The sequence below is a fragment of the Eleutherodactylus coqui genome, chromosome 8, assembly GCF_035609145.1.
Source record: "Eleutherodactylus coqui strain aEleCoq1 chromosome 8, aEleCoq1.hap1, whole genome shotgun sequence".
NCBI classification, from domain to species: Eukaryota; Metazoa; Chordata; class Amphibia; order Anura; family Eleutherodactylidae; genus Eleutherodactylus; species Eleutherodactylus coqui.
Genome location: NC_089844.1, coordinates 151,035,983 through 151,051,806, shown reverse-complemented (window position 1 = coordinate 151,051,806; position 15,824 = coordinate 151,035,983). Strand labels below are relative to the sequence as shown.

Genomic DNA, 15,824 nt, shown 5'->3' with positions numbered 1-15,824 from the left:
CCCCCAAAACAGGTGACTGATATCTCCTTTCCTCTCTGAGCCTCTTAGCCATTCAGAAGAGCTGAGAGGTCACAAGACAGTTCTGCTATTGTCCTCTTAAGTAGTCAAGGAGACAGCTGACATTCTGCTTTCTTGATTCTTTTTATAGGACAGTAGTTCCTTTAGGTCATCTTTTAAATACCCCGAACTAAGGGGGGGCAGACTAAATTGAAGGAGAACTCCCTTTGATTCCTCTAACAACATTCACCTTATTAATCTGCAAGTTCACAACCAGCATCCCACCACTGTCCATTTCCGAGTTGAGGTCAAGCAGGATCACACTGGGTAGCCGGGTGGCCACTGGCACCGATGGACTGGTCACAGGGTAGAACCTCACCGATACCACATCCAGGTCCTCCCGGATAACGGGGTATTTACGCAGACAGGAAGTGGGGCCATCATTGAGCAGGATAGCAGAGCCGGGTGTTGGCTGTTGGGTATCTTTTAGCACAGTTGAGTTATTGGGGAAGGAGGAGGAGGAGAAGAGGTTCAGAAAAGACAGGAACGTTCTGGATCCCACACTTCCTGGTTTACAGACTGCAAAATAAGACGGGGTTACAGATGCAGGTTAGAAGGACACGAAAGTTGGGTGACTACCATGGTAGAGCAGTGACAGATCCCAGACTGCATAGCAATGCACACACCACCGCCAACCCCCATCCCAACCTCCATTCACATTAGACAATGAAAGGAATGTCATCGATATATCCGATCTCTCAGACGATACCTGAGAAGTTATACACCAGCTGGAAGGACACGCTGCTATTCAACCACTGAGGCTTCTCCACGGTGATGCTCAGCCACTTCTCCCAGGGTGGAGACTGCAAGACGAAGCCACAGGCAGAACCTTCATTGCAGTTGACCCGATGGGCAGAGGAGTCAAGCTGCGTGACTGACCCCACAGTGACCACCAGAGGGCATCCAGTGGCATTAGAGGTGCAGTTAAGCAGTTGTATCTGCAGCTGCTGGGTGTATTCGGGGACAAAGAGCCTGAGGAACAAAAATTATGTGTATAAAATTATATATGTTGCACACACAAGTGATTCTGTCATCCATGATTGCAGAATACACCAAACGATCTGGTTTATAAACCTAACCTGTACACCTCCAAACAGGAAAAGTTGATATGGACTCAGACACTATCCTACCAAAAGTAATTGGACATCTAAGCAAGAATCAGAAGTAGTATTTTATTTCCATATGTTAATACTTAGTGGGGCTCCTTTGGCCCTAATGACATTGGATACTCTCAATGGCATAATTTCTAGTAAAGGCTAATACACTTAACTAATATTTCCCTCAATCCATCCTGCGAACATCTGGCCCGACGTTGCAGTTCATCCCAAAGATGCTCAGTAGGTTCAGGTCAGGACTCTGCAGGCCGGTCCAATCATGAAACGTCCATATCCTCAAACCAATGTAAAACAGTGGTTTATATGTGACGCAACACATTGTCTTGTTGGAAGTATGGCCAACCAGAGCATTACCACATTATTGTCTAGAATATCAGGGTTTACCTCTGTGGTCATGGTTCTTGTCACTACAACCAATGGACAAAACCATGCCACGTAACATCCCCAGACCGTAACGGAACTTAACTGTTTGCACAGCACACTCAGGTAAAAGATGTTCCCCATCATCCTCCACACAGAGGTTCCTCCATCTGATGTGAAGATGGAGCTGTGCGATTTTCCCTCACCAGAATGTTCTTCTATTGCTCACCTGTCCAATGACAATGCTCCTTGCACCGATATATACTGGCCAATGCATCTTTGAGAGAACTAAGACATTTGCAGGATGAATGGAGGGAATTACCAGGTGTTAGAAGAATGTATACCAAACAGAGTATTTGATATTAGGGGGAAAAAAGAGCCCCACTAAGTATTAACATACAGAAATAAATACTACTTCTGATTCTTACTCAGGAGTCCAATTATGTTTGGTAGGATAGTGTACTGTGCAATGACTCAGAAGACAGTATCACAAATGATGGGCTTGAATACATTGGCTAGCACATAGTATCAGACATAAGCCTATCCAGTGTGATACTGCCTGCTGAACTCATGATAGGCTTAGCCGCAGAGCTCAGTAAGCAGTATCACAGGTTATGGGCTTAGATATGCTTGTTCAGCAGTCAGTACTGGACATGCTATGCTTACACAAACAAAACAGGCTTAGATACAATAGATATATAGCAGGCATTATCAGACAAAGAGCTCTGATGTAACAGCTCAGTAAGCAGTATCACACCTGAATCAGTGTATCTAGCAACGCATGTTTCTACATAAGCCTAATCACGGATATCCATTACATCTCATGGGCTCTTCCCTTTTCCCCCTTTTAAGGTTAGCAAGCAATTGTCTCCACAGTTCAGCAATTGCCCTCATCTATCACACTCCTAGAGTTAATTACTTGTAGCGAGCGGGATTCTTAATCGACTCCAGAACTTGCTGCATGGGCAAATTCGCCTGCAGAATTGGCACATCCACTTCTCGAAGAACAAACAGTTCTGGCTGGAAAACGTATGTACAGGATTTGGTGAGACCCTGGAACGAAAGGGAAAGAAGGAGTTATACGAGCAGCAGGCAGACCCCACTGGGGTTACATTACCATTAGTTAGGAGCTGGCAGTTCTGGTATTAATTATACATAAAAATGGGTCACATGCCCCTCCCACTAAGTCACGCCTCCTTTTGCAGAAAGTGGCGCAACTCTCAAAAAAGTCACAGAATCGAATCAGCTCAAGGAACTCACCTGAATCTCAATTTTCTCAGTGTCTTTGGGTAGATGCGCGGCTACAAACCAGTCGCCGGGCGCAGGATTGCTGATATTAAGGTATAGATTACTCTGCATAGCATTTCGGAACCTCATCGTCTGAGTGAATGAGTGCGGGACACTTGTATTTGGGGCGAAGCTGTAGCCCAAGGGGTTAATCACCGGCGGGGCTCCATAACGAAAGTGCCTGGAAAACACAAAAGAATGGAGATGGCAGGGGCCCGGACTAAAAGACATGTGCAGAGCGTCCATGACGAGAATGGACCTACACTGTGACCTCGACGTCTTCACAGCCGGCTCCCTTCCCTCGAGACGCTTGAAGGAGCCACCTGAGCAGCACGGCATCCGAGGGCACCTGGAACTGGAAGAGCCGCACGTTCCCGTACCAGCTGAAGAAGGATAGCCGCTGGGGAGCCTGGGAAAACATCTCCGACACATAGGAGAGATCTGTAAGGAGAAGACCAATATGATCTTATAATAAAACAGCAGCACCACCTAGTGCGTGAACTACCACGAAGTGTGGGCACTTTAAGACAAGTCTTCCGGCAGTCTTATGGCAACCATGTGCCACCTAGTAAAGACCCCCTAATCTATATAGTTTATAACTACCGTGTTTCCTCGAAAATAAGACAGTGTCTTATATTAATTTTTAACTTTTTTACATGTATAGCTGCCTGGACACTATTTAAATTGACTTTTTACATTAACTGTTAGCAGGGCTTAATTTTGGAGTAGGGCTTATATTTCAAGCATCCTCAAAAAGCCTGAAAAATCATTTTGCATCCTCAAAAATTCTGAAAAATCATGCTATGTCTTATTTTCAGGGTATGTCTTATTTTCAGGGAAACAGGGTAGACACTCTTGCCATTCAGGACTCTAGAACTCTCCTACAGGGTAATTTCTGCACAAATATTCTGTTCTACAAAGAAAGATGGTGGAAGAAGAACGTAGCTGCCAATATAAATTTGAGATATTTAAGTTGTGGAAAACGGACCGATTTCACGGTGTTCGCATGCATTTTTGTTGCGTCTTTAAGTCAGTGTTTCACCCATTTTTCACACATGCAAAAAAATATATTTTTTTAAAAATTAAAAATTTGCCAGTTTTTTTGCATTTATTTGCACCATCTATTGGCAACATGCATAAAAACCTCACGGTACACGCCTGTAACATTTGCGTTCCTGTGACTAAAGATCTAAAAAGGACATTCTGCAAGTTTTTTTAAACTCACATCAGTCCACATAAAAAAACGCACATCTGAATACACAAATTTATTTTAATGGGGTTTTGCGCTGCCCATATCCAGTCCGTAAAAGGATAGGGACAAAAAAATACGCCAGTGCGAATGGGCCCTTACTCTTATTTTTCTTACTCATATTTTGGTTGTACAATAACTCTGCATATTTACGAGATTGCGGGGAAAAAAAATCCCTTATGGCCTGCGTATATCGCCTGCTTCCGCGGGTTTATGTGTGCACAAATGCAGTACATATTTGCGCACACAAAAGTACACAGAAGGGCTCATTAATTCGCTGTGCAAATACACAGTTTGGCTCATTCGCTTCAAATTACCCATTGTGTCACATAAATAAAGCGCACCACAATAGGGCAAGTCCCGTATGTTTTTTCCACGCAGTTGAACAGCGTGATGAAATACGTTCATGTGAACGAACCCATTCTGTTCACTGCACATTCCGCACACAGAACATGCGTACGTAATACGTGTCACAAATATGCCTGTGTGAAAGAGCTCCTAGGGCTCCCACAGATGTGCGGTTTTAACATTAGAAAGTCCCACTGACATTTGCGTTAAAAAAACAAAACAAAAAACCCCAAGTGAGTGGGAGTCCTTAGGCCGAGATCAAATCTTGCGTGTACAGGCCCAAAGCCTGAGGCTGCACTACTGACAGTCCGATGAAAACGTGTCAGATAGTGTTTCCATGGAGACCTCGTGTGGCGCCAAACTACCATCAGTCCTAAAACACAAACCTGTTATATAACAACTGGGGATCATTCAGAATATAAATAGGACAAGCTGTGTGACCGTGTAATGGCGGAACACTCTTTTTTCTCTCCATTTAAAGGCGGAAATAGGCGCCACGATTAGAGGCGAGCCGACTGATTAATCATTAACACGAAACATGAGTTATTTCATGATTACACAGAGAACAAGGAGCAGCGGCTGAGTCAGGAGAGCAAAAGCTGCAGGACGGGTTAGTCTGGCGGTAACGACAAAGGCCTCATCTGTTTGTGGGAACCTGATGGGAAATGATAGGAGTCTCATCTCACCAGTTACCTGTATATATGCTCTGGGGTCCTCAAATAGGACGGGTCCCTGCCAACACCAACACAACCTCTGTGCCCACGTAACAAGAGAATCCAACATGGCCGTCGGTGTATGTCAAGGGGAAAACGGTTTTGCAGAACTGCACTTCTAGGCCGAGATCTGATTACTAGAAATTACAGGCCCAAAGCGGAGGCTGCACTACTGAGACACTTGATTACAACATGCCACCTTCTGATTTTTAGGAGGTGCTGTGTTGTCATACTCAAGTCACCCGGTATATTCGTATCTCTGATACCCCCAACCTTTAAATTGTGTACCACAACATTTTTGTTTTTTTTTTAAATCGGATCCACGGCCATTTTAAATTAAAGGGGTTATCCATTTCTTAAATGATTGATGACTGACCCTCAGGATAGGTCATCAACAGGGTTGCCACCTGGCCAGTAATTAAGTTCCAAGGCCAGTGCCAGTATTTCTTTATCGGCCAAAAAAAAAAATGATTACTCCCTATGAGCACCTCTGACCGGGCAGCAACCATGGCAACAAGTAGTCTACTCGCTCAAGCAGGTCCAGTCTGGCCACTATGGATGAAGAGGAGGACTCGGGGTCTCTGCCTACAGCATCCACTTGCTGCCCCGCCATCTGATTCAGGGGTGGAGAGCGCACTAAGAAAAGGCAGTGTTACTATTTTGTCCACGAAGGTGGGCACGGTTACTACTGCAGCCATTAAGGTGGCATTATTACTATTGGGGCCCACTGAGAGTGGCTCTTACTAGTTGAGGGCACTTTGACTTTGTGGGACCACAGAGGTGGCACTAGTACTATGGGGCAATTACTGAGAGATTCATTGCGGTAGCGGCAGAATGGGGAAGTGATAATCATGGCTGAAAGAAGTCTTCATGGCAGTCTGAGCCCCCCAAGAAAACAAAGTGGAGATCACCAGTCAGAGAAAACCATCACCTGTGATCACGGGCGGTGACTGCAACCATATCACTATCACTGGAGGTAACAACACTGTAATCACTATCATTGTGTAGAGCCAGTATCTAATATATGAAGATTGCATTATTTTGAGGTACGCTAGAGACATGCTGGATCTAAGCCCGTCATATTATAAGGTTGTCATATAGAAGATATATCAGTTTCTTGGTGAGAGCAATTATGTTTTGCTCTGGAGCCCCGGACTGCTATGTACGCCCCTGACTATAGCAGGTCATGAGTAGCCCTGAACCCCTCGTGCACACTTATGACTGCGCCAGCAGCCAGTGCTACAAGATGAGTGGAGTCTTCTAATGGGGCTACCGCCAGCTGGTGTACAATTCTGGAAACTTTGGGAACTGGCACCTGAGTACAAGGGCCCTTAGAACGCAGCTCCACAATATAAGAAGGGTAACAGACAGTTAATTCATACATTTTCAGGTGCAATAATGGAGCCAATGTCATGATAAGCCACGCCCAAACCACACCCCCTTCTACCTTGGCCAATAACAGATTGGAGTCAAAGACAGCAACCCCGTCATCAATAATTAATTGGCAGAAGTCCATCACTTTGAACCCGCGGCGATCAGCTGTTTGCCAGGTCACTGTTGGTTTGTGCAGAGCCATGGCAGCACCCTGGGTTCATAATGCAGGCACCACTCCAATTCACTTCAATGGGACTCAGTCTGCAGTACAAACCCTGGCCACTGCCATGTTATACGGAGCTGTCCGCTTCTGGCTCAGCATGCACTCACCCGGTGAAACAGCTGATCACTGGGAATCCTGATCGTTGGACCCCTACCAATCTGCTGTTGATGACCAATCCTGAGGAAAGTCACCCACAATGGCCGATTATGGCCATTTCAGGTGACCACCAGCTGCAAAAATAACTGACTATAGTCTACGAATTATGCACTACACGCTCTTAAAAATTTCAGCCAACCATGGCTGAATGCCATACTGTGCCATCCTGTAATATAAAAAAAAAAAATGTAAAGGGGTTTTCCAGGCAGCGTTAGCGGTCAGTGTCAGACTACCCCGGGGTCAGTGCTGAATCCGCTGCTCTGACCAGTCATCGCTTGTTGTAAGTGCGGGCTTAGCTCCCATTGATTTGATACAAGCACCAACCACTACACAGGGGTCAGAGCAGCGGCTTCCGCTCCAACACCGCTGTAGCCTGGCACAGACAGCCGATGCTGCCTGAAAAACCCCTTAACCCTTTCCAATCCACTGTCTGACGTGTAAAGATATTCTGATTGAAGGCTGTACAGCTCTGATGTCAGAAGACGTCCGGCAGGGTATTCTTACTGTATATTACTGGCCGCTCTGTTGTCAGGGCCTCTCCAGCATGTCCCATACCGCAGTACTGATTCTAGCCAGCAGATGGCGCCATTGTATAATGGCAGAAAGAGAAAGCCTCCTAGAAACCCTGAATCCAAAATTGGATTGCAAAGGGTTAAAATACGTACTTGCCCTTTGAGTGTCCCCATTCCTTGAACAGAGCAGGAACCTCGATCAGCCACACTGTGGACGATGAGCAGATGAAATGCATGATTTAAAGTGGATGCAAGTGATCTGACACACGGGGTCTGTCAACCCCCTTATACTAGTCTATGGTTGCTAGGCTAGTGTATCCTTAGCAACCAAAATTAACAAAGTTGGCCTGTACCATTGCTGACAGTAAAAAAGGCACAATGCAGCTTGACACATCTCAGCCACCATTATTAATCAGATTTTTGCAAGCAAGTACCTCACCCCTCCCCAATACTAGTGAAAATTGGCAGCCAATCTCTTGGTCTGTGCGCTTGGTACAAGGCACAGCGGACACATGGCGAATGTCTTTATCAACCAGGTTGCAGTGTGTGCTGGGAATAAGCGCTTGACTATGACTGTACCGCGGCTCTACGCCCCGAGGGGCAGTCAGGTGTGGTGCCTACCTGTTCTGACACGTCGCTGCATACCTTAATCATGCGAGACTACAAATCAGGAAAACAAGTTACGCGGTACACAAGGCTGCGGGTATTCTTAAGTTGTCCAACAGCCAAAAACTACATTTACATATGGGAACCCGCGCCAAAGTATATATGGCAGAGCTTATCATATTTCGATAAACAAGAAACACTCGTGATCGGTCACTTACTGACATGGAGTCCATGTTGGATAGTGGCATGTGAATAAGCCCCACCCAATGGAGATTATCCGCATGCGGATCTGTGGCAAGTAGTTCTAGCTGCAACAGATAGAAGAGGCTCAGCAGCAGCAGTATTCTCATTAAGTGTGTGTTCGCACGTCGCTGACGCGCCGCAGGTTTTGTTGCAGATTTCACCCTTTCAATCGAATTCAAAGTGAAGAGGTTCACCAAAATCAGCGCTATGGGGACACGGTCAGAAAACGGAAATCACATTTTTTACTAACACTTTATAGTCAATGGGTGACGGAACTAAACGGAAAGGTTTTCAATGTGGTTTCATTTTTGACATCAGTTTTTAAGTGAGCAAGGGCAAAAGTTTCGAAAGACAAAAAAAAAAAAAAGAGTAAAAAATAAATTCATGGAAAAACGTATGGAAATAAACTGATAGAAACAGTGTTTTTTTAAAAAAAAGGAAACGTTGCGTTTGAGTTCCATTGAAAACTGAACCCGATATACTGATGTGAATGAGCCCTGGCTCAGTCACACGGGCGTAAATATGCTCCATATCACTGCTTTGCATTAGGGCACGCAGATCTTCCTATTTACGTGCATCAAAATAGCGCAGCATGTCCTATTTTGGTCCATATTATGTGCATTGAAGGCAAGGGGACTGCGCAAATACGCATGATACGTGAATATTCGCTACTTGTTTGCACATATCATCAATAGGCCCTGTTGCACCTTTTTTGCGCCTATTAATACACAGCTATTACATGCGGGAAAAAAGCAAAAAAAACCCCCCAAAAAACACAAGGCGGCTCAAAACACGCAGCGCTTCAGTTAATGGATGCATAGCATATTCAAGGACCGAAATTAAATCCGCCCGTGTGAATGAGCCCCAAGCCTGAGTGACCTGATGATGGCCATGAAACCCCCTGCAGCTTCCCCACTGCTCATTATCTGTTTTGTGCCCCCACGTCCCTATAGTCTTGGGGACATTATGCTCCCGGCCATGGACCCCTCCTCATCATAAATAGGACCGATGTATTTGGGTATTGCCATTGGTGCGATCGCCAATATTAGAAGCGCTGCTCCCCAACATGTCGCCTACAGAGGATGAGGCTCTATGTGCAATCTGCACAGGTGACCCACAATGTCCCCGCCGTCATGCATCACTAATGTGACAATGGCAGGAGGGAGGGGTGACGTATTTATAGATACTCCGCTAACAAGCACGAGGAACTGGTTTCTGGAAGATTCTTGCATATTTATAAGTGAGAGACAATGGAGAATTACACAAAGTGCACAGCTGGCCGTAGGAACGCAGATTTAGAGGGTCAGTCCACCATAGCGCCCTTATCTGGCATATCAGTGATGGGTGTGGGTGTATGGTCAATGTCTACACACATGGAGTAACCAGGAGTCACCTTGTCAGATCGGAATTTGCATTTAGCTATATTTACCCTTTAAATATTTAAAAGGCCTCGTGAGCTTTTGAGGGGAGGCTGCCATTTAAAGGGGTTGTCCATGTACCTGCTTTTAAGGGCCCCTTTAGACACAACGATTATCACTCAAAATTCGCTCAAAAGCCGTCTTTGGAGCGATAATCACTGTGTGTAACTGCACTGACATCGCACAGTTTTCGTTATCCAAGCGGGGCCATTGTCTTCTGCATCCTCCACTCCGAGCGCTCGGCTGTATAACAGCCGGGCGCTCTGTGCAAAAAACAGCTGGATGCAGACGACAAGCTGGGACACCCCACTTGTCTTCTGCATCCTCCGCTCCGAGTGCCAGGCTGTATAACAGCCGGGCACTCAGAGTGGAGAACAGCTGGATGCAGAAGACAAGCGGGGACATCCTGCTTGTCTTCTGCATCCTCTGCTGGCAGCACAAGGTGATCACTCATCTTTAACGATCATCTTGCGCAGTAAATAACACAAAGATTATCGCTCAAAAGTCGCTTGAGCGACATCTTTTGTGCGATAATCGTTGTGTCTAAATGGGCCTTAACATATAGATGACATACAACACGGACTCCTACTTTGCTCATCTCTGGATGCCATTACCTAGCAGCACTTCAGAGAAACGCCGACTACAGCTGGCACCTGGACTGGTCATAGTGACCGAACTGCTGAGTCCAGGTGCCGGACGCAATCAGCATAGCTCTGCCTGCATTTTCCATGGGAGAAACACTCATGTAATAGCAACCTAAGAGCTAATTCACACGGGCAGATGAGTCTTGTGTGTATTACACACACGTTAAATCCCTGTGACCTATATTGGTGCATAATACACACTACATAGGTGCATGAAAAAAAATCAAAATGGAAATCATTGGGCCTTTAGCACAGTGTATTACGTGCGTAATACATGGATGAGCGAGCCCTAAAGGTCCTTTCTGGCCTTCACATGGGCAAGTTCAGCCTACGTGGGGTCTGGTACTGGTTCATCTTGTCTCCACCGGTAGAATAGGTGGAGACATAAGTTGGCCGGTGTAGTAGGGTCCTCCGTACCGTTTCTTTATTGTCAGCAGCACATCCTCCATTCAGAGGGGTGTGCTGCCAGCAATGACCATTTTTTGTGCCACATAAAAGATGCGATCACACAACAATAAGCATTTGTTTGTTCGATGGGCAATCAGGTACACGTTCACATAGCCCGATCAGGTAAAAAGAAGCATTAACAGGAAGATTAGCTGCCCGTGATAATAAGTGCCAATCCACAATGAGCATGTTTGTTAGGGATGACTGCATGGGTAGATAATCAGAAATATGGAGACAAACCCTAAATACAACCATTCGTTCCCGTACAGCAATCATTGGTCACCTGCACATCTCTCCGTTCACACATGGTGACGTACAGCTGACCAGCGAGTATTTATACTCCGGCCACCCTCACAAGTTGTTGACCACTGTTCCATTCACATCTAGGGAGAGGAAGGGAGAAGGCTGAGCATCAATCTCCAACTGCCCCATAGAAGTCAGTGGAGCAGCAGCTGAGCATGTGCAGCTCCGTTTTACTCACATGGGCCATTTGGTAGTTCCAGCAGTCAGACTCCCCCAACCAGCAGACATTTATCCCTTTTTCTTTACCGACTACCAAAATGGCAACTCTAGGGGGTCAAAATAGATTTTTTTTACCCATTTAAGTCAGATCTCAGTAAGTCAAGAACATCCCCAGTAACCACCTGCCAGCAGCTCCCCATATTTTAGCTTTCTGGACCCCTGTATGTTTCACATTGGTCAAATTAGGGCCAGAGTCTTATGTGGGCTGGGATAAGACCTAGAACAAGAATGTCGTCGTTGCGAAACACCTTCCTCACCGCAAACCAAAGTCCTTGTGACCGCGTCATTGGGAAACACGACTGACGCATACATGCTTAGCCCACAATCAAGGAACTTTAAGGACATGTGACCGGATACAAAGGATATTGGGTGCCAGGGGTGCTGGGAGCGGCTTTATGCGGTAGAAGTTGCACTGCCCCTTTAAACAACAGCTAAGAGTGGCACAGCTGGTGACTGCAGGGCAGGGAAGTTGAGTGCCAGGGCACTGCATTGCCTGCTAATTACACCGTGTACAGTAATAATAAAAAAATGAAGTGGAGGATAAACAGCACCCGGAGGCATCAGCGCCGCTCGACGGACACATCTAAGTAGTTATGGAAATTGCTGTTATGGGAAAGGTTACAGGAGGATGAAGTACGGGCAGAAACTGTGCCCATGGGCATCCTGGTGTCAGTTCTGCTCTGTTTTCACGGTAGACACGAACAATAAATGATTAAACAGAGAATACTGAAGTGGGCATAAACTTTAGAAAGGACCCCTATCCTGGCACTTAATGCCCTGTGTGCCTGCTGGAATGGTGGCCCAGGGATAGTAGGCACCAGGGATGTCCAGTGCCCACAGGCTGTACACAATGCCAGTGAAGCTACTACTATGGTGATGTGCCACCTTTGCCACTTCTGCCCATATGTAGAGAAAGCGGTATGACCACCCATATACCTACAGCACCCTACAGCAGGGGAGCTCATAGGACAGCTCTGAACTTAGCAGCCCCAAATCCAGGTATACATAGGTGGTCCATATGCCAGTCTTACATGTCGTGGAGATGGCATGGAGATAGATTAGGGGTTAATTTTGTACTTACCCTGAGTAGAGCTGGCAGATGGGGGGCAGAGGACCCCCAGAAAGATCAGCAGCAGAATGGGGGTCTCCATGGTGGATCAGGATGCAGGACAGCTCAGCAGACACTTCCCTTCCTCTTCTGCCACAATCATCATCATACTGCGGACTGCTGCCAGGCTGCCCACACGTCGGGCACACAGAGCTGGTACTGCGGCAGCCCGTAACCTCCCGGCCGCCGCCACACAGCGCGAGGACACCGGCCTGGAGGGCGGAGCTACACGGGAGGGGCGGGGCGTGCGCGGATACAATGTTGCAATGTTGTGTCAACATCCTGCTCTGCATATTAAGACTTTGCCCCGCCCATAAGCACGGCCTGCACCTCCCCCTCAGTACAGTGAGCCCTGCCCCCTCCAGGAAGTGCCCACAGCCCACCTGGTCCTGCCCCTTCCAGTCACTCTGGACCCCTGTATAACAGACCTGAAGGTGGGCACTCAGGGGGCATCGGAGGGCAGACCCTGCCCGCATCACTACCAAACTGCAATAAGAAAGTGAAAAGTGTGAAAAATGGCCATTCTCTTAGACTGCAGCGGGGGCTTAAGGGTGCGAATACTTGTGCAATCCAGTCCTTAATTACTCCAAAGCCTCTAACATAAAGAATAAAGCAACTTTACAAATAATGGTTTGTAAGAAGCCCCCCGAGGGCGATCGAAGACAGGAGGGGTCGGCGCTACGGTTTCCAAGCTCTAGCTGATTCCTATTAACCCCTTAGGGTGGATTCACGCGAACGTATTGCACAGCGTATTACGTACACAAAATGCAGTGAATAGAACCCCTAAACTTCAATTCGCTCATTCACACAAGCGTATATAGCACGGGCGTTTTGTTTGTGCAAACAATTACGCAGTATGCTCTATTGCCGCCCTTTGTGATTTTCTTGCGGGTTTTGTCTGCGCAATTTGCTTGCGAAAAAAAGACAATAGGACTTTCTAATGTCAGGGCTCCCCCACACGGGCGGTTTTTTAATGCTGCGTTTGTCAATGGGACTTTTTTAATGGTAAAAACGCAAAGTTTGTGCTTTGCAATTTTTGTGCGATGCGTTTTTAACATTACAAAGTCCCATTGACAATTGCGTTTAAAAAAACGCAGCGTTAAAAAAATGCAAGTTTGTGGGAGCCCTTAACCCCTTCATTATGCGGCCCCTTTTTCTTTTTCCATTTTCGTTTTTTCCTCCCACCTTCAAAAAAATCGTAACTCCTTTATTTATTTATCCATCGACGTCGCTGTATGAGGGCTTGTTTTTTGCGGGACGACTTGTATTTTTCAATGGTGCTATTTAATATACCATATAATGGACTGTAAAGCTTTTAAAAAATTCTAAGTGGAGTAAAATGAAAAAAAACCCCGACATTTCGCCATCTTTTAGTGCGTCTTGTTTCTACGGCGCACAAACGACAACAAAAATGACATGATATCTTCATTCTATGGGTCGGTATGATTACTGCGATACCAAACTTGTATAGTTTTTTTTTTACTATGCTACTCTTTTTTTTTTTAAAGACATTTATTTTTTTCAATTATTTCCTGCGGTCATTTTGTGCGTGCGATAACTTTTTTATTTTTCCGTCGACGTAGTTCAGGGATTGCTCATTTTTTGCGGGATGTTACGACTTTTTGATCGCTTTTTATTGCGTTTTTTTGGGGAGAAAGGGTAACTAAAAAAGTGCATTTCTGGCGTTCTTTATTTTATTTTTCGGACGACGTTCACCGTGCGGGAAAAATAATGCGCTACTTTGATAGATTGGACTTTTACGGACGCGGCGATACCAAATACGTATTTTTATTGTATGATTTAGATTTTTTAATAATAGACATGGCAAAAGGGGGGGGGGAATTTAAACTTTTACAACTTTTTTTTGTTTTACAATTAAAAAACTTCATTGATTTTTTTTTTTTACATTACTTTGAAGTTCCCCTGGGGGACTTTACCATGCGATGCTTTGATCGCTCCTGCAGTATGACGTAATGCTATAGCATTACGTCAAACTGCTTTTTCACAGGCAGCCTATCAAGCCATCCCAAGGAGATGGCTTGATAGGCAGTCTGGTAAGGCAGCCCTAGGGCCTTTCATTAGGCCCCCGGCTACCATGACACCTGCACGGCTCCCCCGATCTCACCGCGGGCGGGCCGTGCAGGACCCCCGAACATCGTTCTGGGGATTTAAATGCCGCTATTGGCCGCGGGTGTCAGCTGTTATAAACAGGTGACGCCCGCACTGTATGAAGAGAGGTTGCCACGCAACCTCTCTTCATACATACCTCGCGGCTCCATGACGTACCGGTACGTCATGAAGCGGGAAGGGGTTAAAAACGCATTGCACGAAAATTGCAAGTTCATGCGTTGTGATGCGATAAAACGAAGGCTACACAGGAAAACATGAGTAATAAAAAAAATGCAAGACGCAGAAAGATAGGACATTCTGCGATTTTTTCCCCACAACATCGCATGAGTGAAAACATCGCAAATGTGAAGGAAGCCATTTACAAGCATGGTTTTCATAATCCTGCGTTTTCACGCACTCTTGCACGATTTTATCGCCCATGTGAAAACAGCCTTAGTCTTTGGGTCAGTAAGATTACTACAATACCAAATTTAAGCCGGCCCCACGCGACCATGGTTTGAATTGCGGAATCCGCAATCGCCACCCGCGCGGATGATCCGTCGTGCATGGGGTGGGACCAGCTGCTGATTCTGGTCCATACAACCCCTGTATGCCCCGGATGTAAATGTACACCTAAAGGGGTGAAAACATTGGGGCTTATTCATTATTCTTTGGGCACCAAAATTCGGCGCACGTGTCAGAACAGCGACTGTTTTTAGCATTTAGGCCACTTTCACGCGGCCGAGAAAATTGCCCAAGATTTGTGCGTTGCGATAAAAAAAAATCACAGCATGTGCTAACTTTGGGCATTCCCTTGGAACGCATTGCAATGCCCATTGTTTTCAATGGGGCCGGCACAGCATTGTGTGGCTTGCAAGTTGCACACAAGTGCAATGTGTTGCGAGGTTTATCCATTGAAAACAATGGGAAACACCCCGCTATCCTCTTTAGCGGCGGCGGTGGATCACTAGTTTCCCGAAGTGATGCGTTTCAACAGAAAAATGCTTCCCGTCCGCAGGGACATCGTACATTGGTGAGTGCGTCATCGCGCCAAGTTTCACTGCCCAATATCGCATTTGCCCGTCTGAAATTAGCCTTACCTTTTCAAAAAGTGGGTGGGGCCTGGCTCTAGGGGGTGTGGTCACACACAGCCCATCACCCATAGGACAGCGGATAACTTTATGGCTGCTGGGGCTCTCACCAAACAGACACTTTTTGGGAATATTCCGTGGCAAAATCTACACTTCAAACATGTGGATTTTGATGCAAAATTGAAAATAGCATGATATCATTCAATGAATGGCTGTGAATTGGTTCATCGAGCACGAGATCT

The 15,824-nt window shown here is 46.1% G+C and overlaps 1 protein-coding gene across 1 annotated transcript in view; it reads right to left on the bottom strand.

The window, feature by feature from the left end:
* The window catches only part of PGAP6 (post-GPI attachment to proteins 6), a 32,278-nt gene extending 19,666 nt beyond the window's left edge, over nt 1-12,612 (bottom strand). Inside the window, exons 1-6 of the mRNA XM_066576693.1 lie at nt 12,356-12,612; nt 3,083-3,260; nt 2,793-3,000; nt 2,452-2,585; nt 767-1,029; nt 248-576 (exon numbers count right to left, since the gene is read on the bottom strand). Of these exons, the coding sequence (XP_066432790.1) occupies nt 248-576; nt 767-1,029; nt 2,452-2,585; nt 2,793-3,000; nt 3,083-3,260; nt 12,356-12,425 (1,182 nt within the window). The 5' untranslated portion in view covers nt 12,426-12,612. The remainder of the gene's footprint in view (nt 1-247; nt 577-766; nt 1,030-2,451; nt 2,586-2,792; nt 3,001-3,082; nt 3,261-12,355) is intronic.
* Between the last annotated feature and the right edge of the window lie 3,212 nt (nt 12,613-15,824).